Raw genomic sequence first — 26,633 nt, 5'->3', positions numbered from 1 at the left:
CAGGCCTCGGGTGAGATCACTGCTGGGAGACCGTCCACTTCAGCTTCAGGGTTGTGAACCCCGGTCACTGTTCTCTCTGTTTATTGGGCACCTACTGTGTGCCCAGGGCCAAGGAGTATGCTCCTGGGGGCGAGTTATTATCATGTAGTGTTGAGACCTTCACTGTGATCACCGGCAGCAACAACAGAACTGTGGCCTCTCATTTATTGAGCACCTATGGCAGGACAGATGTTCTGTTCAGAGCCTTCTGTGGGGACAGCTGCACTTGCTGCTTGGAATCACCCCGGAGTGGGTCTCGTATGCTCTCTGTCTGTAGGTGAGGAACGTTTGGTAGGTGAGGAAACAGGCCCAGTGGCTTACCCCTCCAGAGCTTCAGTTTTCTATTCATAAAACGGGGTGTTAAGAGCACCTGTCTCCTAGATTCTCGTGGGGATTAAATGTAAGGCTGGATGAGTGCTTATGGTGTACACTCTGCCCGATGTGTCCATTTGTTATCATTTCTCGTTACTGTCACTGTTACTGCAGCCGCCTGGAGGGGCTGCCTCTCCTGAGGACCACTGGCGGATGCCTCTGGCTTCTCTCTTGTTCCCTCCTGCTGGGTTCTCACCCCTCTCCCACCCCCTTCCCTGCGGGCACAGCCTTGGGAGGTCCTCCAGTCCTTATAGCCCCTGCTCTCCCGCCTTCCCTCCTGCCCTTTGCCTCAGCTGGGACCTCTCCCGGTTGTTTGGGGTCACTGGCTGACCCATGACATCTCCTGTTCTTCCCCCGCTGGGCTATCAGTGACGCAGGATATGGCTGGACAGGACCCAGCAGTCACCACCCACTCCAGGCAGGAGGCTGAGGCCAGGGGTGAGCGGGGCCATGGGGCAGCTGTGGGGTGGGGCGTTCCTGTCCTGTGTGTGGTGGCAGCCGTGGGGCCCCAATCCCTGACCACCCTGCCTTGTGCTAGGGTGGCTCAGCCCTCTTTGTCACCTGAAAGGTAGAATCCTGGGCACCCTGAGGATTGTGGGGGATCTTGGCTGTCCTGGGCATGTCTCCCAGCTGGAGCCACTTGCCCTTAGCTGGTGGGAGGTCACCATTGTGTCTGTAATCTGAAGGTTCCTCCCCACTGTAGCCCCATGCCCTCTAACCACTTCCCATCAGACCATTTTACAGGCGGGGTTTGTGAGATGCCTCCCTTTTTTTTGAGTCTAGAAGACAGAGGGTGGAAGAAAGGGGAAGTCAAGGCACAGGGAGATAAATGCCCCATCCAAGAGCTAGGCAGGAGCCCAGTGTCTGGCTCCTAGCATAGCAGCTAAGGCAGGAAGTGGGAGGAAGGGGAGGGGCCTGAGCCTGGTGACCTGTGACCTTCCTGGGGCTCAGTCCTCTCCCACACACACTCCTAAAAGGTTACCTTCAGGGATCGCACCTCCTGGGTCCAGAGATCTCTTTCAATGTGCTCTGGGCCCAGGGCTGCGTGGATGGCCAGTCCCCCTTGGAGTCCATAGATTCCAGATGTGGCTTTGACTCTCTGTTCCTTCCAACCTCCTGAGCGACACTGGGCCGCTCACTTAGCCCGTGGGGCAGCCTCAGTTTTCTTATTTGCCGTATGGGGTTGTGGGTGTGGGCCTCAGTGGAGGATGTTTGCAAGGTGCTCAGGGCAGGGTCTGCATGCAGCAAGCATTCGGTAGTCCTCTTTCCTCCTGGCAGGGTGACAGGAGCCCCAAGGAGGGCCTCTCTGTCTTTGGGGCTGCAGGACCCTGAACTCTGAGGGGCAGTGAGAATTGTCCCGTCTGCTGGCCCACCACCTCCAGGCTGGAGCCTGCTGGCTCATGGTGCAAATGGAAGGCATAATTCTAGGCGTGCTTGCAGGCAGAGGCCTGGACCCCAAGGCTTTGGGAAGCCCACCATTCCCCTGACCGCTTTAGACACGTGCTCAGCCCCTCTGAGTCGGACACCAGCTTCGGCACAGTGCACATTGCTTGTTGAAGACCACCTGCTCTACCCTCGGAATCCCTCTGTGCCCTGCTCTCTCCACCTCTGTGGCCTTGGCTTCCCTCAAAGAATCAGGACCCCACATCTTTTCCTGAGGGTCTCCCAGGATGGAGGGTTCCAACATCCCCCCCGCCTTGCCTCTTATCAGGCTTTCTATGGACTTCTCCTCCGAGTCTGCCAGGACCATCTGAACTTCCCTGAGTTCTTGTAGTCCTTGTGCTGAAGGACTGTGTTAAAGTCAAAAGGTTCAAAGTCTGACATCCAGCGCTACCCCTTTCTGCTGTGTGGCCTTGGGCAAGTTATTTAACCTCTCTGTGCCTGAGTGTAGAAGGGTAGTTAAGAGCACAGGCTCTGGAGCCAGACTGCTTGCATTCATAATCTGCCTTAATGATATCCTAGCTGTGGAATTTTGGACAAGCTTTACCACCTCATGCCTCAGTTTCCCCATTACTTGAGCAAGGTAATTATAGGATTCTGAGGTTCAGATTAGCTGACTTGGGCGGTGGTCTTCACACAGTGCCAGACAGAATTAGCGCACACTGATATCAGGTCATAATGATGGTGATTTCGATGATGACGCTATTATTACAACAACAACTTTGGATGAATATCTTTTTCCACGTTGCCTGTGGGCTCTTCCTCTAGAGGAGAGGTCAGCAAACCTTCTCTGCAACTGTTGCAGGCTTTTCAGGCCGTTTGGTCTGTGTCACAACTGCTCAGCTCTGCTGCCCTCGTGGCTTGAAAGCAGCTCGCCAAGATGCAAAGGGATAGCCAAGCACCGAGCCTGGCTTTGGCCTTGGGCCCCGTTTCTGACTCTTGCCCTGGATCGGTGCTTGTCAGACTCTTCGTGGGAAGGATCCATCTGTCTGACTTGCCGTTTGCCCCAAGCCGGCCCGTGGGCTTACCGTGTGTGCCCCAGCTCTTGGATGCGGGGACTGGTTGTGGCCAAGGCTGGCAGTGCGCATGCGGGCTGTTGCACAAACGCACGTGTCTTCTGTATCCACCTCGTCACAAGCCAGCAGCATCATGGGCCTCATGTGGAGTAGCGCTGCTCTGGCTTGAGGGTCAGAGACCCAGGAGCCTGCCTGGGCCAGAGGGAGATGCGGACACACGTAGGCAGCTGGGGACACACGTAGGCAGCTGGGGGTGGGGAGTGGAGTATCGGAGCTCTGCCCGTGTCCTGAGCGCTGCGTGTGGTTTCTCTCCCTCACCTGTGTGGCCCTTCCTCCATCTCGGTTCTAGGTGCTTGGGGATGGCTTTGACAGGTGTGGGGGGGTGGTGTTTGGCCTCCTGAGGAGGCCTCTTGGGTGCCCCCATGCTGGGAGCTTTACTCATTCATTTAGTATTTATTAGGCACCTCATGTACCTACTTTTGTAGGCCCTGGGAACGGAGCTGTGAGCAAACCAGAAGCATCCCTGCCTTAGGCAGCCGTGTTCTCACGGGGGAACAATGAGCAGGGAAGGAGGAGGGAGAGATGGCTGAGGTTGCAGGGGTTCTAACTGAAGCCAGGACTAGGGAAGGAGGCCTCACTGAGAAGCTGACATTGGAGTCAGAACCTGGAGGGAACTAGAGGGCCAGGCATGGGGAAATGTGGCTAAAGAATGTTCCAGGCAGAGGGATCAGTGCATGCAAAGGCCCTGAGGTGTCTTGATCATAGCCCCACTCTTCCAGGAAGGACCTATGAGTCCTTTCCCTGCCACATATAGCTCTAGGTGTTTCCCCAATCCCTTCTGGGGTGAGAAGCCGTATCCCAGGGGCCAGTGAGGAGCACCCCTCCTCCTAGCACAGCTGCAAAGAAAATCCTCCTCCCAGCCTCTCCTTCAAACATCTCCCAGAATCCAGACCCAGCTTGGATTTGACCTGAGGCTCAGATGCCCCAGCCCCTCTGTCCTTGTTGCCCCACAGGATCTAGGTAGGGACGTGCCAGATGGGGTTCCCTCCTGGCTAAGTTGCTTTTCCAGCCCCATGTTACCTTCCCGGGACTTTTAGGGGCATAATTTATCGGCAAGCCCCAATTCCCAGTGTCAGAGGCACCACGGCTGGGTAGAAGCCAGCAGAGGCGAGTGGGGGTCTCACCCAGAGACATTTTTCCTCCCCTGATTTTCTGAGCAGCAGCTTTGGAAGCACCTGGTGAGGGCAGGGGAGGCCTCTTCTCCCGAAGTCTGGTTTGCTGCGGTCACCGTGTGGGGTTGGTTCAGGACCAGCCCCCTGCTCCTCCCTGCCCCCCAGCAGGAAGCCAGCTTGGCCCAGTCTTGTGTCTCAGAACCTCCCTTCCCTGCTGTGTGACCTGGGCAAGTCACTTAACTTCTCTGTACCTGATTTTTCATGTTTGTGTGGGACTGTGCACGATACCCACCTCATGGTGTTGCTGTAGGGATTAAATTAATTAGTACATTTAAAACTTCCAGTGCAGGCGGACACAGGCATTTACGTACGTTGGGTGTTCTTACTACTTTGTTAACTCACGTAGAGTGTTCCCGCTCAGAGATGTGGCTGGGAGGCTCGTAGCTCACGTGCCTGATGGATCCAGTCTCATGTGACTACAGTGAGCCCCTCTTTGGGTCAGTCTGTCTCTGGGGGTCTTCTCAATTCTTGCCTTCCTGTGGAGCTTCCACACACCCTTGGGGGGCCCTGGGCTCAGCCCTGGGGACCAGCTTCAGGCCCTGGGGTGGAGTTTAGTGAGGACCCTGCAGATGGCCCCTGAGATGCTGCTTGGAGGGACTTTGCAAACAAGCATATCCCGCTTACCTCCTAAACTGGGAAACGGAGGCTAGAAAGCTCGTGAAGTGGCCTCTCTGCTGCTCCCCCCGCCCCAAAGGCCCCGTGTGCCTCTTCCCGCCTCCGCTGGCAGTTATCAGCACTGTCTTGCTGCGGCCCTCCCGAGGGATTGGATTGTCTGTCTCTCTGCCGCTTTGCTCATTTTGCTTTTGTGCGAAAGAGCCGGGTGGAGAAAATCTTCCCTCCTGGCAGACTGCAAAGCCTGCTGATTCCTTCTCACACCTCTGTACGTGTGCGCGAGATCTTTGCCTGGCAGCCTTGCCAGCGTGATCCCAGAGGCCTGCACTCCCTCCCTCGAGGCCCTTCTTCTCCTTGTCCTTCCCGCCTGCCGCCCTGCACGAGCACCGGGTGCCTTGTACTAGACGTCCTCACAGGGCAGGGGGAGGCCGAGCCCTTCTCTGCCTTCTGGAAGCTGCCCTTCATCTTGGGGGCAGTCCTTTGGAGAGTTAAGGGAGGGGGTGAGTGGTAGGAGGCACAGAGGCCTTCTTCCCGGTCAGGCACCCACTTCAAAGATGAGGAAACAAGTGTCGGAGGGCTTGAGTATTGGACAGCCCGCTCCAGCCTGAGGCGCCTTGCAGCTTTATCTCACGTCGGGCTTCCTCAGTGTTTCCAGCCTCTGAAGTTGACGGGGTCCATGTTCATTCCATTTACTCATCTGCTGTAGACATTGGCCTCCCAGTCTGTTCCACACTTGGTTTGGGAGGTCTGAAACACATACGTTCCCAGCACACCTGCCTGATACCATCTGACCACTTTACAGAAATAACCGCTTAAAAGAAAAAAAAAACAGACAACAGAAGAATGACTAGATTTTATGGAAAATAGGAAGAACGAGGAGAGGTGCCAAGAAGAATATAAGTCACACACGGTACCAGCCTCCCCAAGCCTCACCTGTGTCAGACATCACTAACTGACTGCCGCACACAGTAGAACTGAGCGTTCTAGGCAGACAGAGTTAATCGATTTGGGTTGGTACAGTGGGAAGCCAGTCCTGTTTTCTCTTTTGAAAGACTTGTTTCTACCCTTTAAAAATTTTTTAAGGATTTATTTATTTGAGAGACAGTGAGAGAGCATGAGTTGGAGGAGGGGCATAGGGAGAGGGGGAGAATCTCAAGTAGGCTCCCCGCTGAGCGCAGCGTCCCTCACGGGGCTTGATTTCGGAACCCTGAGATCATGACCTGAGTCAAAATCAAGAGCCGGACACTTAACTGCCAGAGCCACGCGGGTGCTCCTCTGTCCTTTTTTAAAAAAAGCCTTTTAATGTGTTTCAAATCTGGATGCAGTTGACAATCAGGGTCCATCTAATTTGTTAACGTTTAGTCTTCCCCAGAGAGTCACGGACACCAGGTGGCATTTTCCTGAAGAAGGAGGGTTTTGCCTGCAGTTTCCTTCTGACTTTGATCTGTGCTTCTGTATGTGACACGTGTGTGGCTTTTCCTATCGCAGACCAGACGCGGGAAGCCCAAGGCGGCGCCTTGTCCTGGAAACTGGCCTTGGAGCCTCCCAGGCCGTCCGGTGCTGGTGGTGTCTTGTGCACACACCCTGCTCCCTTAGTGCCCAGTTGGTAGACACGCAAGTTGTGGCTTATGCAGCTGTCTGCTGACGCGCGGGCTTGGCGGTCTCCTCTAGAAAGAGGGCGTAATCGCAGAGCGCTGTGGGTGCCGGGGTGGCGGGGAGTGAGGGACCGAGGCTGTGCACCACAGGGTGCAGGTCAGCTGGCGATCGACCCCGGGCACGCCCTCTGGCCACTCTGGGCCTCCGGAGCCGCGTGTGGACGTGGCCCATGGCCCAGCGCAGAAGCGAGCACTGGGCAGGGAGCATGTGACTCTGCCCCCTGTGCCTGTGACTGTGCAGTGGGCTGTCTTCACTCACTCACTTCCTGGGCCTCTCGTCGCAGGACGTCGGGCTGCTTGAGTACCAGCACCACCCCCGTGACTACACCTCACACCTGTCGCCTGGCTCCATCATCCAGCCCCAGAGGAGGAGGCCCTCCCTGCTCTCCGAATTTCAGCCTGGGAATGAAAGGTGAGGAGAAGCTTGTACATCGCCTAGCTCGGAGCCGCGGCCTCATTTCTCTTGTCGGGGAATGGAGAGCTGTGCTGGAGCAGGAGCTGGCGTGCTGTGAAATGGGGGTGGTTGGACTGTGCTCGCCTTTGTCCTGGGGCCTTTGTCCTGGGGCCCGCCTTCTGACTTCCCACCACGGGCCATCAGTGGTCTCTGGGTGTGTGCCGAGGCAGGAGGGGTTGACCATCAAGATGTGGAGGAACAGGGCTGGGGTGCTGGTTGTGAGGGACATGTCTGCACCAGGGTGCCCACAGGGAGCCCCTCTCCTTCCCTCCCTTTGTCCTCTCCTTTCCTCTGCAGCCTGTTCTGTCCCTCAGCTACCAGACAAGGTGTGTGCCCGTTGCTGGTATCTGCCTGTTGCAGAAAGGCCTGCCTTTCCTTAAATCCAGGTGGGAGGACAGGAGCCAGTGCAGCAGGATGGGGACCCCAGTGAGGGGAGGACTGAGGTCAGAGCAGGGACCCAAGATGCCAGAGATCATAACAGTACTAACTGCTAATAATGAGTCCTGCCATCTGGCACATGCTGGCCCATTCTAGGCTGTGGGCACACAGTGGGGATCCAGGTAGACGGCCCAGCCTTCAGGGAGCCTGCAGTCTAGCAGGGGAGATACACCACAAACACCACACAAGATCACTCCAGAAGGAGGGACGTGACCTGTTCATTACATGCAGGGTGGGGTTGGTATTACATCTCCGGCTGGGGTGTCAGGAAAGGCCTCTCAGAGGAGGGGTGCTTGTCCAATATGTAGCTGGTCATCCAGAGAGCTGGGTAAGGGCACTCCAGGCAGAGGGAACAGCACGTGCAAAGGTCCAGAGGGGAGAATGTGCTTGGAGTGTTCAGGGAGGGCACGAACTTGGAAAGCATTTCAGCAGGGGCGGGCAGTGTTCAGGCTGTCTGGTAAAGGGCAAGAGCTGGAGGTAGAGTCTGGGAGTCCTGGCTCTGCTGTGTGTGCTTAGGCAAGGCATGCCCTCTCTGGGCCATTTTGTCCTCTGCATACTGGGGAGCCGGTTAAGGAGAGCCAGTCGGGAGTGAGTAGGCTGGACAGCTCCTGTCTCTGCCCCAGGCAGCCTGGCTGAGTTGAGGGGGCAAGGCCACATTCAGCAGCCAGAGCACCGTGGTTGGCTAGTGATGTCTGCCCTGGGCGAGTGATGTGCAGACGACGTCATTGTGTGTGTTATCATCTGTGTTGGACCCACAAGGCTTTTCGGATTTGGCTGTGCACATGAATCAGCCGGGGTTCTTGTTTCCGTGCAGAGTCTGACTCAGTAGGTCTGCGGTGGGACTCCAGGCTCTGCGTTTGTAACCAGCTCCAGGTGGGCTGCTGGTCGTGGGCCGCGCGTGGTGACGAGGGAGTGGGGGATCACCAGTACATCCTCTTCCTGTAAACATAGTGAACGCTGACTCGCAGGAAGACAGGTCTGTGATTGAGTCCTGCCTCGCCGTGTGCCCTTCCACAGATGGGCACTTCTCTCTCGGGGTCTAAGAGGGGCTGGCGCCCAGCAGATGCTCAGCGGAGGGCAGTAGATGCGATGCCCTGTGTCCTTGCCTCCTGTAGGTCCCAGGAGCTTCACCTGCGACCCGAGACCCACTCATACCTGCCCGAGCTGGGCAAGTCAGAGATGGAGTTCATTGAGAGCAAGCGCCCTCGCCTGGAGCTGCTGCCCGACCCCCTGCTGCGGCCCTCACCCCTGCTGGCTGCGGGCCAGCCTGGGGGCTCTGAGGACCTGTCCAAGGTAAGGCCTGGCCCCAGACGGAACTCCAGAAGATCTGGGTTTTCTTCTGTGATTGGACTGGGTGCAAGGTGAGGGGTGGGCGTGCTGGGCTGGGGCACAACGTTGGCAAGAGGCTGGGAGGGGGGGACTGAGTGCATGGTGCCCCAGGGCTGGGCAGAGGCTGGGCCTGGGCCAAGATCGGCTCTGCAGGCCACTTCTTGGCTGGAGAGGGACCTACCTTGGTGTGTCTGGCCTGCGGGGCCACCATGCGGCCTGTGCTGTAAAGAGCTCCTTCACTTGACTCCTCTTTAAAATGCAGAGTTGATCCGAGATGGTAGGGGGAGAATGTGCATAGCTTAAGCGCCTGTGGCAGCTGCTGTGGGAGGTTCTTCTGTTATTTCAGTAAATCTCAGGACAGTTGAGGCTGGAAGCTTCTTTGGTGTCCATTTTGCACAGAGGAAGCTGACGGAGATGCTAATGGAGGGATCCCAGCCAGTCACCCAGGTGCCCCTGAAGCTGTTGTACTGTCACTGCTGGGGATGGGACAGGGACTGGGGCCCGGTGACATGCTCATCCTTGGCCGGCTGAGTGATGGAGGTCACCTCTGCCCGTACTGAGTATTTCCATTCAGCTTCTTCACAACCGTGGGGACACATGTTAGCTCATTAACAGCTTCCCAGCTGCTGGGTGAGGTCAGTGCTCCTCTTACTGCAGCACTGATGGGAGTGGGAGCCAGGCTGGGCAGTGGAAGTGGCCCACTTGGGCCTTCTGGGTCCTCTTCTCTGCCTGATGCTGGACAGGATTTAATGGTGGGATTTCTGGCCAAGGCAGGTGCTTTACTGGGGGGCTGGCACAGAAGGGGTATCCCGTGGTGGTGGTGATGATGGTACGTTAACATTAAGTCATCGTGCCAGGTAGCGTGCCAAGTGTGGGCATCATTCTGTTGCATCTTCTAGCCCCGTGAAGTGTGATCACAGAGCATACTTATAGCGGGGCCCCAGCCTGAGGGAGAAAGCCACTCGTCCACCATCCCTGGGAAGTGGCCACTGAAGCCACCTAGCTGTCCTGCCGTGGGCTTCCCCTCTGGTCCCCCTAGCGGGCCATCCGCCTCCCTCCTCCCAGTGCCTTCTGTCCCCCCATTGGCACCTGAGTTTGTGCCCTCCCCCTTGCTTCCTGACTGCTCAGTTTCCTGGGAGGGATGTTGCCATTAGGAAAGCTATTTCCCTAAGCGGGTCTTGGATGATAGGCGAGTGGCATATGTGTGAAGGGGTGTAGGACCATGTCAGTGGCCAGGCCAAGGGCCATGCCAGGCAGCTTTGATTTCCTCCCTAGGGACTGGAGCCCCCAGTGGGTTGTGCCCCCTGCTCCTGTCCAGTTCTGCCTAAAGAACAGGCCGACAGTTGTCTCTGGCCAGCCCCCATCAGGCCTCTGCTGCTCACCCATACCGGCCTCTGGAATAGTGGCTCAGAGCCTTCGGGCCTTTGGGTTCTTCTAAGGGTCTCTGTGCCTTGCAGTGGCTCTGTGAGCTTCTGTTTGTCCCTCTTCTTGCAGCTCCCTGGGGAGTCTTAGTCTTTGTGTCCGTTTCTGTCTGTCTCTGTGTCTCTGTCTTCTCTTCCTGGACCCTGGGGGTCAGGGGAGTAATGGGCCCAGTATTGGGGCCTGCCTGGACCAAGTACTGTAATTGCTCCAGGCTGCTTGCTAATAAGAGCATTTGGAAAGTTTGAGCAGATTTTGGGCAAGGGAAGAAGCCAGGGGAGAGCACAGCTCTGAAAGTGCTCAGATGTTTTTTGCGTCTGCTTTGTGGAATTTAGCTGGATGCATGAGACAGGAATTCAGTGGGATTTTTTTTTACAGCCCTGACCTGCCCCCCAACACCAGCTGTGTTCCTTTTTCTTATAAAAGTGTTCTGTTTTATAATGCTTCCTGCCCTTGAGCCTCTGGAGTTTTGTGGTATCAGGCTTCCTTTGGAATTCATCAGACTTTGTTTTAGGTGAGTGTAGAGTCATCATACATAGAACCGTTTCTGAAAGTCCCTTTGTCTGTTGGGCCTCTGTTGGCTGAAAGGGACAGAAAACCCATGTCAGACTAATTTAAGAATGAGTCCTGGCTCATGTAACTGGAATCCAGGGTTTGTGGACTTCAGGCACAGCTCGATCCAGGTGACATGATATCACCAGGTTCCCATCTCTGTCCCTCTCTTGGGTCTGCCATCTTCTGTGTGGTCTTGGTGTGTTGACAAGAAGGCATTTTGTGACTCCAGGCCTTCCTCTTTCCATGTTCAAGGCCAGCATAAAGGGAGAGCTTTCCCTCCATCTCCACATTTCCAGCCATAGCTGTTTCTCTTCTTGCCTGTGCGTGGGGGCCTTGTCCGTCCTAGAACCCCTCATTGTGACTCCAGAGTGCACTGTGAGTGCCTGAGGCCGGCTCTGCCCCTGCCTGAAGCTGGGACGTGGAGGACCTCCCTGGCCACAGGGCTTTTGTTGCCTCTGTGTCTTTAATTTTGTGTAATGGGTTTTCTCTTCTGTGTTGGCCTGAATTGTACACCTAGGGCATCTGATGGGGAAAATGGTGCCAATTGCTACCTGGCGACCGACTGGGTATGGGTTTGTTGTTTTGCTCCTGTGGCTTTGGGCTGAAGTGAAGGCCAGCAGCCATTGGGAGAACCATCTGGAGGCCCAGTAGCCAGGCTCCCTTGGTCCCATTCCTGGAAAACTCAGTTACGGAGAAAGCGCCCTTTGCCCCTGGGTGTGCGTCATCTTTTTAGGTCGAGGTAAAATTCACATAACCTGAAATTAACCATGTGAAAGTGAACAGTTCAGTTCATTTAGTACCTTCACAGTGCTGGCCAGCCACCGCTTCTACTAGTTCCAGAACATTCTCACACCCTGAGAGGGGACCCCACACCCATTAGCAGTCACTCCTCATTCCTTCCTCCCCAGCCCCCGGCAGCCACCAATCTACTTTCCGTCTTTCTGGATTTGCCTGTTCTAAATGTTTCCTAGAAACGGAATCCCATAATATGTGGCCTTTTCTGTCTGTCTTTCGCTCGGCATCATGTTCTTAAGGCTCGTCCACGGTGTGGCACGGATCAGAACTTCTTCCTTCCTTGTTATGGCCAAATCGTGGCCCAGTATATGATGATCCACATTTTATTTGTCTGTTTGGCCATGGATGGACTCACTTGTGCGGTTTTGGTGAGAATAAAAGCTAAGCCTGAATCTCAAGTGACAAGAACCCATTGAAGAAGATGGGTCTTACCCATCAAGAATTTAAGGAAAAATTTCCAGCAACTTTTCTAGTGGTTCCCAGCAGTTGCCAATTGCTTCATCTAAGCCTCGCGCTGACCCTGCCAGCTTTGGGATGGAATTTTGTTTTTGCTAGTGTTGCTTTCGAGAACTCTTCCTGGGTGGGGGTTCTGTTTATCTTCCTTCTTGGTCCTGCTGGAAGATCAGAGAGGGGAGGGGAGATGTTTCTTACAGCAGGTAATGCTGCTGGGCTCCAGGGCCCACTCCACCCCACACGTTTTGTCTCCAGATCCCTGAGAAATGACTGAGTCTGCAGGGAGAGACCAGCCACGCGCCCCGGATGCACGGAGGAAGCGGCAGATCCCGGGCTGGGGGAGGTGGCAGGGGAAGGCGAGTCTGATTTCAGCTGGTGCAAAGGTGGAGTCGGGTGTTGTGGGCAGAGGAGATGGCTTGTGCAAAGGCCCTCAGGTGTCAGAGCACACGAGCCGATTCTGGTGTGGTGTGTGTGGGGTCAGGTGCCCGTGCTCCCGTGTTCACCAGCTGGGCCTTCCTGTTGGGGAGTAGTTAGGGTCCCAAGCTCACCGAGTATTTTTCCAGGGAATGTTTCTTCTGCAGAGTCTCGCCACTCATTTCAGGGGGTCCTGGACCCTGGAAGAGATCTTGCTCTTCTGCGCAGCCATGCAGTTCTTTGGGATGAATAAATGCATGGTCTGGACCCTGTTGCTGCTGTGGGACGCCCTGTAGCCTGGTCTCGTGGTCTGCCCACCTCTGCAGTCTGACTGAGGCCCAGCCTCAGCGTCTTGTACCCTCCAAGCCAGGGCTCCATTGCACGTGGCTGGTGAGCGCAGGCACGTCACTGAACCCTACCGGGTCTTATTTTCTTCATCGGGGAGATGGGATAAACAGTATTCCTCCTTCGCAGGGTATTTGTGACAGTTATCTCAGTGAAGACTCGTGAATTGCAAAGGGTAGAGGTTGGCAAACTTGGCAAGCTCGAAACTTAGTGCTCAGCCTGTTTTTGTGAATAAAGTTTTATTGGCCATGTTCATTCATTTGCGTCCTGTGGCTGCTTTGCCAATGCAGTGGTGGGTGAGTAGTTGGACAGAGTCCAAAATACAAAACTGAACTATTTTGCCACTTGGCCTTTGCTAGCCGCGGGGTTAAATCCTTGCCGGACATGTGCCTCCACGTTCCCAGTTTCCTTGTCTGTGCAGTGGGGACAAAGTGGCAGCCCCCGTAGGGCTGCTGTGGGAGTCTGGTCGGTAGGGTTTGCTGAGGACGGGGATGGGCTGTGCAAGGAGGTTTGATTTCTGGGGCCTCTCTGTGGACGCAGCCTGAGCAGTGTGGAGGCCACCTGGTTGAGGACTTGGGGCCTTTTCTGTATTTCCCCTGATGGGTTTTTTTTAGATTTTATTTATTTATTTGGGGGGGGAAGGGAGGGAGGGAGAGCGAGCGGGGGGAAGGGCAGAGAGAGAAGCAGATTCCCCGCTGAGCCGGGAGCCTAATGGGCCACTGGATCCTGGGACTCCAGGACCATGACCTGAGCCGAAGGCAGGCGCTTTACTGACTGAGCCACTCAGGCGCCCCTCCCGAGTGTTCTGAGCATGGAAAGCCTAAGTCCCCATGCCAGCGCTGCCCACGTCTCAGAAGGAAACAAGGGCAGAAGGCAAACCCAGTGACATCCCAAGAACCTTGGGCCATGTGGACCTTGCGAGGGTCTGTGTGTAGGGGAGGGGTGGATGCACGACGGCACAGCCTCTGATAGTCCTGAGATGGGGAGCACTTGGCAGCCCCTGGGGCTGCAGTTGTCCCAGGGAATAATGTGTCCTCTGTCCTCTGGGTGCAGCTGCCATGGGGGTGGGGAGACGACGGCCTGGAGCTCCTCCCCGGGGCCTCCTCTGCCAGCAGCTGCTGGCGTGGCCTTGAGGACAGCTCGGGCGTGGGCTGGGTTCTGCCTGTGCCGGCCACCAGGCCTGGAGCCCAGGTTTGGGGGCAGGACAATCCCAGCCCCCACTCAGGAGGCACTTACAGTATGCCACGCTCTGAGCTGAGCTCTTTGTGCACGTTAGCTCGTTCCAGCCTCTCAGCAGCCTGGGAGGTGGGGATCATCCCATTGTACAGATGAGGAAGCCGAGGCAGGGAGTGGGTCCCTGAGGTGCTAGTGGTCATAGTGCTGGGAGGTGGCGAAGTGGGCTACAATCTGAACCTGGGGCCTTGCACGTGAGTGCTCCAGAGGCAAGGACTGGGTTTTGTTTTGTTTCTGTAACCTCCTCCCCAGGGTGCTCCCAGCACAGCTTGGGTGCTCAGTAAACCCCAGCTGGCATGAAAGTGTCGACGCATAGCCCAATGAAGGATTCCCTTGTGTGTTTAACCCAATTTTGAAAACAGCTTTATTACACAAAGAGTAATCCTTTCCTCGAAGAAGGAAAAGCAGAAAAATACTGGTCCATAAAAAGAAGAGAGTGAAAGCCTCTCCCCCACTGCCCGTACCTACTTGCGCCTGTCTGGCTTGTTCTCAGTTCTCGTGTTTACAAAACCAGGCTTGCGCTCTGTGTGATAGTCTCTAGCTTGCCGATCCGGACAGAGTGGTGTGAATCGATGTTCGTGGAGGGTCTGCTGAGGCCAGGCCTTGGGGGCTGGGACCTGGGGTCTCGGTACTTGCTCTTGGAGTTTGGTTCTGTGGGAGGACACAGCCAGGCTGGTGGAGCAAGAGAGAGGCGTGTTGTGGGAAGAGGGAAGAGGGAAGCCTTCACGACCTGAGAAGAGGTTGTGAAAACTTCCGTATAGGAGGACGTGAGGGGTCAGGCCTCTGTGGAGTGGGTGGTAGGCTGGGCTGAGTCCCCTCGGCAGGAGGGCCAGGGAGGGCCAAGGCAGGGAGGTGGGATTTGTAGGCAGCCCTGCGTCTGGCATATGGGGACTGTCGTGATAGCCGTCCCATGTGCTGGGGCCTGAGGCCATGGCTGGAAATTCAGGGAGCTTGGCAGGGCATGCTGGCGGGGGTGCCCTCTGCGCTGATCCCATGCTCCTCTTCCCTCCCCCGCAGGATCGCAGTCTGGCAGGCAAGCTGGAGCCCGTGTCTCCTCCCAGCCCGCCGCACGCCGACCCTGAGCTAGAGCTGGTGCCTCCGCGGCTCTCCAAGGAGGAGCTGATCCAGAACATGGACCGGGTGGACCGCGAGATCACCATGGTAGAGCAGCAAATCTCCAAGCTGAAGAAGAAGCAGGTGCGGGCCAGGGGTGGGGGGTGCTCTGGAGAAGAGAACACAGGGGGATAGCAGTGAACGTGTGCCGGGCCTGCCCACATGCCGGCTCATTTTCCTGCCTGATGGCGCCTGGGCCAGAGTGCTGTTCTGTGTGGTGCACGGCTGGCCACAGAGCTTTCTGCAGTGGTGGGAATGTCCTGGGTCCGCACTGTCCACAGAGGTAGCCACAAGCCACGTGTGACATGCACCTGGTCGGTGGAGGAGCTGAACTTCCAGCTTCTTGTGACTTGAATAAAACGACACCCGCGCTTGAATAAGCCTCAAGTGCCTACTGTACCAGCTGGCTGGGGCGAGGAGCGAGGTGCGGGGTGAGGCCAGGATTGCCTACTGTACCAGCCGGCTGGGGCGAGGAGCGAGGTGCGGGGTGAGGCCAGGATTCACAGTCAGGCTGTCGGGGTTCCGATCTTGTTGCTACCACTCCCCAGTGATGTGGGGAGGGCAGTTACCTCTCTGTGCTTCGTGCCCCTCCTGCCTCTGGCCGTGGCCCTGGAAGCTGGATGGGCGGGGCCTCCCAGCTGTGCCTCAGAACAGTCACCTCCCCCAGCCTCGGTTTCCTTTCTGTGAAACAGGAATGGACGTGACAGCACGTCATAGGGTTGTGAGGAAGAACGGGGTCCTGTGGTATGGTAACCATTGAGACCAAAGAAAAGTTAACGTAAAGATTTGTGATACTAATTTTATAGTTTAGTTTTTAACATTAATTGATATAAAATTAATCGATAATCTGCTTTTTCCTGGATCCTCCCAGGCTTCCCTTTGGCATCTTCAGTCTCTGCTCGGACACCCCCACCACAGCAGGGCCCTCCTGACTTTCATAGGAGCCCTCCCCAGCCACCCTCCATCCTGGGGCCAGCAAATCCAGCCACATCTGGCTTGATGCTGGTGTTTGTAAATAAAGTTTTATCGGCACACAGTCACGCTCACACGTGTTGTCTGTGGCTGCTTTCTAACAGTGGCAGAGCTGAGTGGTCACGACAGACACCTGGCGGCTGGCAGAGCCTAAGGCATCTACTCTTGGGGCCTTCATGGAAGTTTGCCATCCTGTTCTGTCCCCGCACCCCTCTTGATGACATCACCCTTTGAATGACTACACATCCTGCCTTGTCACATTGGGGTCCTCTCACAATTAGAGTGTACAGGCAGGGTCCTCGTGCCCCTGCTCACTGCCTGCTCCTCACCGTGCTGGCGCATACTAGGTGCTCAATAGAAACTTGATTGAGGCAGTGTGACACTGTCTTGACCCTGAGAAGCGTCTGGGTTGCCCCTGGGGGATGCAGGGTCACACTTGGTCCTCTCTAGGTAAGGAAGTATGGGCTCCAGGTAGCGTTAAGGGCCACCCGGGCCACCATGGGCAGCGGGTTAAGCCAGTTCAGGGCCATGTAAGCAGCTTTGGAAGGAGGTCCAGGTTGTTGACCGATTTTAAGAAGGCATCGGGGCTATTGTTCGCATGGAAGAGCTGGGACTTGGGGGTGGTCCAGCAGCTGGGCCGGTCACTGAGGTTTAGCCGGCTGTCCCTGACCTGGGGGACAAGAGGTGGGTTTCCAAGATGACGGCTCTGGCCTCCTGAATGAGGGCTGGGTGGTGGTTGGGGTCAGGCAGTGTTTCCAGGGGCAGGGAGGGAGGGAGTACTTCGGTTGCCCCAGGCCTGGCTCTGGGATGCGGCTGTAGCTACAGGTCACGTGCACACGTTTATGACTGTGGCGGGAAGCCAGGTGGCCCAGAGCAACCCTTGATTGTTTTTTTTTTTTTTTTTAATTCCACAGTGGCATTTATTTTATTTTATTTTTTAAGATTGGGGCGCCTGGGTGGCTCAGTCATTAAGCGGCTGCCTTTGGCTCAGGTCGTGATCCGAGGGTCCTGGGATTGAGCCCCGCATCAGGCTCTCTGCTCAGCGGGAACCCTGCTTCTCCCTCTCCCACTCCCCCTGCTGGTGTTCCCTCTCTTGCCGTGTCTCTCTCTGTCCAATAAATAAATAAAATCTTGGGGGGGAAAAAAAAAGAGATTTATTTATTTATTTATTTATTTATTTATTTATTTGAGGGAGAGAGAGGTTGAGAGCACAGTCGGGTGGCGAGGGGCACAGGGAGAAGCAGACAAGCATATTCCCCACTGAGCAGGGAGCCCAGGACCCCTAAAAGCAGACACTTCACCAGCTGAGCCACCCACGCACCCTGCATTTATTGTTTTTTAACTAGAATTCACAAAACATAAAATTACTTATTTTAAAGTGGACAATTCATTGTCATTTAATACATTTGTAAGGTCAGGCAACTATTCCTTGTATCTAGTCTTAGGATATTCTCATCTCCCCTAAAGGAGAGCCTGTACCCCTGAGCTGTCACGCCCCCTTCTCCCCTCTCTCACCAGCCACCAATCTGCGTTTCTGTGTATGGATTTATCTATTCTGGGTATTTCATAGAAGTGGAATCCTGGAATGCATCAGCTTTCCTGTCTGGCTTCTTTCACTCGGTGAAAGGTTCATCCGTGTCGTAGTGGGTGTCAGTGCCTAATCTCTGTGCCCCGCGAGATTGAACTCACGATCCTGGGATTGAGAGTCACATGCTCCACCGACCGAGCCGGCCAGGAGCCCTTTCTTTCCCTTTTAAAAAAGGCTGAATAACACCCACCGTGTGGATGGACCACATTTCTTGTACCCGTTCGCCTGCTGGTGGACATTTGGGTGCCTTCCAGCTTTTGACTGTCGTGACAGAGCTGCCGTGAATGCCGCGTTGAGGTTCTTGCTTGAGCGCCTGTGTCTGGTCCTTCGGCTCTGTACGTGGGAGTGGAGCTGCCGGGTCGTCTGGTGGTCCCATGTGTGATGTTTGGAGGAGCCGCTGGACTGTCCTCCACAGCAGCTGAGCACAGGGCTCCCGGTCCCCCCACAGTCTCACCGATGCGCCTTGTTTTCCGTGCTTCTGTTTCCTTTTAGCCATTCTGGCGGGTAGAGGTGGGATCTCACCGTGGTTTCGGTTTGCCTTCGGTAGCCAGTGTCTGTCAAGCTGTGTAGCAGCACGTTTCATGCATCTTCTAGAGAGGTTCGGGGACTTGCCCAAGGCGCAGAGCTGGTGAGCGATGGAGTGAGGTTTGCATCCGGCTCCGGTGGAGCTGTGTGTCGCCAGGGTCTCTGTGCGTCTCAGGTGGTATTTCTCCTTGGCGCCTCAGGGAGGGCCGCCTTCACGGATCGGAGAGAATCTCCTTCCTGGCTGTGTGCTGCTTCCACTTCTTCGCTGCTTTTTTTTTTTTTTTTGCGCTTTCTGGGGAGTGGATTTCCATGTTTTGCCAGATATTGGCTGCCCTTCTGGAAGCTGCCTCCAGGGGTCACTGTGGGACTGAGGCAGCTTGGCTCTACCAGCCAGGCCTGGGTGCCCGCAGAAGCCAGGACTGGATTTTCTGGCTCCTTCTGCATTGCTCTTGTCTTGGCCGCCTTTTTGAGTTTATATTGCTTTGCTCCATGGTCCATGGTCTTGGGTAGGCTGGGCATTATGAGCAGAAATGGTGTTCTGTTCTGACTCCGGATACCCTCTCAGATTGCACACACCCTTCTGTGTGCATTGGCCTTCTGTGACCACGGACCAGTGTCTTTACTTTCCCTTACCGGGAGAAGGTGGATAGGGCGTGAAGGGCTGCCCTACGGTGTTCGGAGGAGGAGGGTCCAGCCCGAAGAGCACCAGGCAGATGAGCATGAGGACGTGCTTGCTTGGTGCTGCGTGCGTTGCCTGCCCCCGCACATCAAACCCTCGTACCTGCCCTGCACGGTGCAGGCTTTAATTACCCCTAGTCTCCAGATGAGGAGAATGAAGCCCAGAGACATTTAGGCATTTCCCACGTAGAGAGCAAGGAAGTACTTGAACTAGGGTTCCAGTCCACACAGTTGGGCTGCAGCATCCACACAGCCTCCCCCGATGGAAATGGTTCTGGTAATGATGAAGAGGAGGTTAGCCGCCGGCTTTTAGCGAGCCCCCAGCCGTGCTGTACATGGACCAGCTTGCCTGGGAGGCTTGGTGATAAGCCCCATTTCACAGACCAGGAAACGGCTGCACAGCACGGCTCGGTCCTTTGCTTTCGCTCACCTAGCTCATGAGTGGCCAAAGTGGGATTCGAACCCAGGAAGGCTGGCTGCACCGTGGAGAGCCTGCAGTGGGCCCTTCCCCGCCCAGCGGGGGCCTCTCCAGGGCTCGGGGTCCCCTGGTGACTCAGAGGAAATGGTTAGCAGCCTGATTTCCTGTGCGAGTCCACTGAGCTTGCTGGGCTACGCGGGGCCGCCCCTCCACCATAGGGGTGCCGTATCCCGCCTTCCGCCCTCCAGGGTGCTCACCACTGCACTCTCACCCTTCCCACAGCAACAGCTGGAGGAGGAGGCCGCCAAGCCCCCAGAGCCCGAGAAACCCGTGTCGCCGCCGCCCATCGAGTCGAAGCATCGCAGCCTGGTGCAGATCATCTACGACGAGAACCGGGTATGCCCCACCCTGGCCTGGAGAGCCCTCACTCCCTGTTCCCTCGCTGGCCCTGGGCTGGCTGCCAGGTGTTGCAGCTGTTGCCGGGAAGGACTGGCTTTCTCCCTGGGCCTCAGCATTCCCATATGAGAAATGGGGACCTCTGTGATCGCCCATGTGTGCACAGACCCCAGGGTTTGGGAGCAGGAACAGGAGGGGGCAGCCCATCTTGGTGTGGCTGTGGCTGTTCTGCTCAAGCGTGCTGATGGGCGTGGACTGTGGCTGGCCTGTGGGATGTAAGGGGGCAGTGTAGGAGTCAAGTTGTAGGAGAGCCTCAGGGCTGGTTGATTGGAAGGTTGGGGTGGGAAGGACTGGGCGATCAGTTTGGAACTCGCACAAAAGAAATTCCTGTAATGCAGAAGACAGTGGTACTATTATTATTGTTATTAACAGTAACAGCAAACAGTATTATTATTATTATTATTATTATTATTATTATTATTAACAATAGTAACAGCAAACCTTTTCAGGCAATGGGCCAGGTTCTTTACATAGCAGTCCCAGGAGGGTAGGTGCAGTAATTGTTTCCATTTAACACAGGGAGAAACTGAGGCCCAGAGAGGTTAGGTGAGACTTGTCCAAAGCTACACAGCTAGAAAGTGGTGGACTTGGGACTTGAACTTGTGGGCCATCAGGTCCGAGATCATGAGCACTGGCCTCTGCTGACATATAGCCTTGGAAGGGGCTTTGGCATGGTTGAACACAGGGTCTGTAGCCGGCTGTGGGGGCTCCTAGAGATCTGGAGGGCAGGTGCTGGCTGATTGGAGGGGCCTCGGTCTTGGTGACTTAGAGGACCAGAGCAGAGTGTCTCCAGGGGTGCCCTGAAGTGGAACCTGGTGTCTGTAGAGGTGGGGAGCTTGTTGTTATCCTAATCAAGCCCCTGAGAGCTCAGCTTCCATGATTCATAGTGGACTCTTGGCAAATGTGCTCAGGGCCTGTGGGTGTGAGTCCCCTCCCATATTTGACAGGTGAGGAAACATCTGTCCCCACAAATGGACTGTTCCTTGTCTGAAGTCCCATAGTGAAGTGTGACAGATGGGGGACCTCTTCTCCCTGCCTTGTCTCCTCTGGTCCCCCTACCTGTCAGGGGTCCTGGCTATCCTTCCCAGCGGTCTCTGCTATAGGATCTGCCCCTGGCTGCTGGAGCAGTGCTCAGAGCCCAGGTGGGGGCTGGGGGTTGCGGAGGCCTGGTAGCTTCTGGAGCCCGTCGCTGCAGCTGCAGATAGGGACTTACTGATCAGTCGGTTTGGCAATGCTTCCACCTCTTGAGGCGGCAATAGATGCGGGGTGAGACTGAGCCCGCTGGGGGCCTAGAGCTACATGCTGGACCTTGTGGGGCTGGTCACCCTCTCAAACCCTAGCCCCCACCCTGAGTAACACTAATAACGACCCTGACGGTAAGAGAGCCAACGGGTCACATATGCTAAAGCCACATATGCTTTTGATGCCCTGGGTTCACATCCCGTCTTTACGACTCCCTGGCTCTGCGACCTCGGGCAACTTGCTGAAACCTCCCCATGACTCACCTGCAGAGTGATGGTAATTATAGCACCTCCCTTGCACGGTGGCGTGGGAATGAAATGAGTTCATCGTGGAATGCCCTCAGAACAATGCCTGGCACGGAGCAAGTGCTCACTGGTGCGGTGACTGCTGCCAGTGTTCTTTCCTGGGTATTGCCTACGTGGTGTGTGATTCCACGTAATTCTCTCCCTACTTGTGTGAAACAGGCACTGTTGTTCTCTTCATTTTACTCATAAAGAAACCGAGGCTCCAAGAGGGAAGGTGAGCTACCTGAGCTTGCACAGCAAGTGATCGTTGAGGCTGGGAATTGGAGCCGGGGTTGAGCTGACTCCAGGAGCCTGTGGTGGAGGGGACAAGGGCAGGGCTCCCGGCTGTCGCCCCAGACAGCCCCTCTGCCTACCCTCCCTGACCTTTGGGTGAGAGAGCAGGCACGCTTCCCTCCAGCAGCTGTGGAGGCAGGTTGCTGGCTTTTGCCCAGGATGTCATCACGGTGCCCTTGGTCCTCGTCATTGCTCAGCCTGTTGGGGCTGGCAGACTCCAGCAGGCTGCAGCCCCCAGCCCTCCCCAGCCAGGTGGGCTCGAAGGCACAGGCCTTTGGTGCCCCCTGTGGGAAACTCGCTCCTCTTCCCAGCCCTGCGACTGGCCCGCCTTTCCCTGGGCTTTGTCCTTCAGGTCTCACCAGGTTTTCCCCAAAGAGCCGTGGCTGCAGAGCAGATTGGTCTTTGGTTCCTTGGCCTCAGCACTCCCCCTCCCCCTCCCCCAAGAGCAGTTAAGACACCCCCTTCCAGTTCTTACTCAGGATGGTCTCTGTGCCAGAATTCCCATCTCCTTCCGTCCAGATTTTCGGCAGCTTCTGTGTGAGTGGGCAGATGGGGGGAGGAGAAGGGGGCTTGGATTCCAGGCCAGCCTACGCCCGGATGAGCTGGGTGGTTTATTTTAGTCTCAGGTGTTTGGTTGCTCTGAGTCCTGGCCATATTCTTGAAGTCACAGGGTTGATATGGCAGAGATGGCTGGAAGAAGGGCTTTGTAAACTGTAAAGTGCTTGACTAGGAAGGTCCAGTAAGTCAAGACTCTTGGATTCAAGAGACAGAAACTCAGCTCAAACTGGCTGAGGCTGAAGAGGGGTTATTGAATCTTATAATGAAAGTTGGTGTTAGTTACTTCAGGCATGGGTGGATCCAGGCACTCAGATGAAGATTTTGGGAGCTCTCCGTCCGCATCCCTGCTCTCTCGGTGCCGATGGCATTCTCAGGCAGCGTTCCCCAGGACATGGAAAAGCTGCTGCCGCCTTAGGCCCACCCACCTCCCAGGGCAGAGGGGAAACAGTTGCAGGGTTGGTGCAGGGTTGGTGACTGGCTGGAGTCACATGCTCATTTCTCAGCCTGTCCCAGGCCCCAGGGGTGGTGGTGGTAGGGGTCCGACTCCACTGATTGGTCAGGGCTGGGTCTCAGGCCCACCGTCGGAGACTGAGGTGCTGTCCCCAGTGTCGTTCCCCCGCCCCGGGACTAGACAGAGGGAGGGGGACTCTCCCAAGAGAAGAGGAGGCTGGCCAGGCACATGCAGCCTGTGCCCCCCAACCCCGGGCTGGTGATTACCACGTTGGGGTCCCAGAGTGCTGTCATTGTCCTTTGTGCCCCAGCACTGCAGGCTGGGGGCTTTGAGCCCATTTCCTCGGATTTCATTCTGATGGTGTCCCGATGGTGTAGGAGTGGCTGGGTTAGATTAAACTGAAGCTCTGGCAACTTCCCTGTGGCTTCATAGCTAGTGAGTGGCGAGTTAGGACTCGAACCCTCTTCTGGGGATGCTGAGAACAGGCCCCTGCCAGGTAAATTCAGGTTCCCTGGGGGCATGACACTCATCCTCCTCTTCATTTGTTTATTCATCCATTCAGCAGCCGTGTAGTTGAGCACTTGCTCTGTTCCAGGCAGTGGGGCGCAGCAGTGACCTTGGCCCACTTGCACTGATTCTCTGGTGGGGGAGACATAATCACACCAACAAGTCACCACATATGGGCACACTGTTGATCCAAGGATTTTATCCCTCATTGTCCCTGAATTTCCCTTGTTCTGTATTTACACCCTCCCTCTGCCCCAGTCTTGCTGGCGTTTGTTCTTCTACCTCAGGACCTTTGCACTGGCTGTGCCCTCTGGCTGGAGCTTCTTTTTCTCACTGGGCTCGCTTACTTGCTCCTTCACCTCTTTGCTCTAATGTCCCCTTTTCAGCACGGCCTGTTTTGATCCTCCATTTAATCCTGAAAACCCTTCAAGGGATGTTTCTCCTCTTCCTGGCTTTAATTTTCTCTTTTGCCCTTGTTCCCACTCCACTGGACATGATTCACATTTTATTATTTATTCTGTTTATTGTAAACAGAACTTCTGTGAGAGCAAGGATCTTTGTGTCTGTTTCCCAGCTGTATCGCCAGCCCCTGGAACAGTGCCTGGCACATAGTAGGTACTCAGTAAACATTTTTTGAATAAATGAAGGATGGCAGAAAGGAGGGGAGACTCTTTCCCCTGGAAGAGCCCTGTGGTTTTGGGGGTGCTGGGATTGGTCCCTGGCGCCAGTGGAGGTTAGTATGGAGGGGGGTCCCTCCATGCAGGCTGAGCCTCAGGGCCTGGAGGCTGGGTGGGCAGGAAGCCCCTCAGCTGCCTTTGGCAGGAGCAGCCAGAACTTACCGCCCCTTGGGGGATCAATAGGATTAAATTTTAATCCTCCTTCCTTCCCTGCTGGTTTCTCTGAGAGGTGGATGACAAGGGTCTGTCTCTAAATGCCTTGCTGGCTGGAAAACGCAGCTTCCCTGCCGGGCAGGGCCTGTCTGGCTTTTCTGCATGTTGGACTCTGGCTCATTATCCATTCGGGGCACATGGGTGAGGTGCCCAGCACGCGCGGTGGGAGCCAGCTGAGCAAGGCTTTTCCTGCCTCCCAGGAGCTGCCTCTGTGGGCGGGGCCGGGCAGGTGCACACAGATGGCTGAACAGGAGGCAGAGTCTCTGCAGGTCCCCTGGGGGCAGGCATGGGGGGGGTGGGTGGGGATTGGGCAAGGCTTCTTGGAAGCAGTGGGTGAGCCGTCACCCCTGAGGAGGAGGGCATTCTGGTGGGGAGGGGTCCCAGCACAGGCAAAGGCTCAGAGAGGGGCAGGGTCTCATTTGATCTTCAAAGGGAGTGTGTGAGGGGCGGGAGGTGGCGGCCTGGTGGGTCTACGAGTGTGCATGGGTTTGGGTAAAACAAACACGTGCAACACTCCTGAAGGCTCCTGTCGATGATGCTGAACCTGTAGGCATCCTGGGCGGTGGGCATTTGAGGTAGACTTCCTGGGGGAGGCAGGGCTTGGGCTAGGTCTGCAAACATGGGCACTGGTGGGACAGGCCAGAAAGGTCCTTCCAATGCAGAGGACTACCCGGCGGTGATGAGGCTGCACGTATGGGCGCAGAGCGTATCCACACTCATACGTGTGCATGTGTGTGAGTGCACATGTGTGCAGCAGGCCGTGTGGGGCACACCTGTGGTTATTTGTGCATTGCTGAGTGATGAGGGAATCAGAGAGTAAGATCTACATCGTCTTTTGTCTTACATTTTGAGTATCTTATGAGTAAGGATTTTGCTTTGTTTTCGGGTTTTTAAGGATTTATTTATTTGAGAGAGCGTGAGAGCATACGCGCGTTGGTGGGGGAGGGTCAGAGGGAGAGAGAGTCTTCAGTAGACTCCGTGCTCAGCATGGAGCCTGATTCGGGGCTTGATCTCAGGACCCTGAGATGGTGACCTGAGCTGACACCAAGAGTTGGATGCTTAACTGACTGAGCCACCCAGGCGCCCTTAGTAAGGTTTTCATATAACGTAATTAGGGCGCCTGCCTGGCGCAGTCGGCCGAGCATTTGACTCTGGATCTCGGAGTCACGAGCTCAAGTCCCACGATGGGCATAGAGCCTACTTAGAAATGAGAAAATAAATGTAGCAAGTGATTAGGGCACATTAGCAGGACAAGACGACAAATACCGTCATGAGTAACACTAGTAGCAGTGTTGGTAGCTGAGACCATGAAGCACTTTATAGAGTGTTTTGGGGGTCTAGGCACTGCAATGCCCAGCTTCAGACTCCCCGGCCCACCCTGAGCTGTAATTCGGGGCTTTCAGAGCAGTGGCTCTGGTCCAGTCCTGCAGCCCTGGCACCTGCACTGGGCTCCTCCCTGGGCCTCCGTGACTGGCCATCTTAACTACTCCTAGGGTCCAGGGTGCCTCCAGACTTCATCTTCTGCACATAGTGCATGTTGGCCTGATGAACTTGTTAACGCGAATTCTGCCTTCCCCACTGTATCTCCCTCTTCACACACCTAGAAAGTTCTGGGCTGCGTCTTCAGGCCCCACGTGCAGAGAGTGCACTGAACTTTTGGGGTCCTGCTTCCCTGAATCGCTGCGGTGCTTGGCAGGTAGACACCATGTGGAGGGGAGGGTGCCGTGGCCTGGGATGGGATGCTGGGGTTTTGGACTTTCTGGGTAGGTGGGTGCATGCGTGCTGCCTCCCTGTTCTGCAGACGGAGAGGTTGAGGCCTGGAGCTCAGTCCAGAGTAGGCAGCTGAGGAGCTGGAATGGGGGATCAGTGGTGGGGACTGGCAAGGGGGCCCACCAGGGTGAGGGCCTGGAGCCCCTGTCCAAGAGGAGAGGGGTGTGTGTGTGTGTGTGTGTGTGTGTGTTTGGGGAGGGGATACACGTTTCACTGGATAGCTGTGGTCATGCGTATGCACATACAAGTGCATATGTGCGAGCTTGTTTGGAGCACACGTGTGTTTATGCACCACACGTATGTGTTTATGTGCGTATGCATGTGGACCGTTTGATGGCTACGTGTATCTGTGACGTGTGCATGCACGGAGCATGTGGCAGTCATGCATTCATACGTCCATGCACGTGTGTGTACATGTGTCTGAGCGGACCTGTGGATGACGGTGCACATATGTGAATGCACGTGTGTGTGTGTGTGAGCACATGTGGGGCACACCTGTGGTTATTTGTGTACTTAGACACCCTTGCGTTTGTAGGCACACTTGTTAGCTGTGTGACACGTGCAGATGTGTATGTGGATTGGCATGCTTGGGCACGTATGTGGTTGTTTGTGTTTATACTTCATGGATATGCGTGTGTCCACTTGGGTCCACCCGTAGGCCTGGGCGCACCTTGGTGCACGTGTATGTGAATGCGGGTGTGTGTATGTGAGTCAGCTTGGGTGGCACGCAGCTGTAGACGTTCATGCCTTTATAGATGTAGGCATGGTACTTGGTCCCGCAGGTCCATGGGGCCTGTGCACCTTCCTGTGTGTGCAGGTGACCGTGGGGTTTCATGGCCCAGCACAGCCCCCAGGCTCTCTGGCCACTGGGAGGTCTGGCCGCCTGGACCATAGGGTCCCCTGCAGGAGTGTGGTCTCTTGAATGAGAGACCCCAGCCCGCCCCCCAGTGCCAGGTGAGACCCCCTGCTCCTCCCTTCCCGTTGGCATGAGCTCCTGGGGTTGCCCTCTGGGAGCTGAGCCAGGCACCCCCTGGCACTGGCTTCCCAAAGGCCAGGCGCAATGGGGGCCCCTGGACCCTCTGAGGC

The 26,633-nt window shown here is 55.8% G+C and overlaps 1 protein-coding gene across 10 annotated transcripts in view; it reads left to right on the top strand.

The window, feature by feature from the left end:
• Window positions 1-26,633, top strand: part of NCOR2 (nuclear receptor corepressor 2) — a 368,100-nt gene that overhangs the window by 219,329 nt on the left and 122,138 nt on the right. For all 10 annotated transcript variants that reach the window (XM_057305998.1, XM_057306005.1, XM_057306004.1 and 7 more), the window contains 4 exons: window positions 6,651-6,778; window positions 8,374-8,551; window positions 14,819-14,998; window positions 19,378-19,491. In XM_057305998.1, the coding sequence (XP_057161981.1) occupies window positions 6,651-6,778; window positions 8,374-8,551; window positions 14,819-14,998; window positions 19,378-19,491 (600 nt within the window). The remainder of the gene's footprint in view (window positions 1-6,650; window positions 6,779-8,373; window positions 8,552-14,818; window positions 14,999-19,377; window positions 19,492-26,633) is intronic.

This window comes from Ursus arctos, unplaced genomic scaffold (genome assembly GCF_023065955.2).
Source record: "Ursus arctos isolate Adak ecotype North America unplaced genomic scaffold, UrsArc2.0 scaffold_34, whole genome shotgun sequence".
Lineage (NCBI taxonomy): Eukaryota > Metazoa > Chordata > Mammalia > Carnivora > Ursidae > Ursus > Ursus arctos.
The sequence above is the reverse complement of the archived record's forward strand: the minus strand, read 5'-3'. Positions and strand labels throughout refer to the sequence as shown.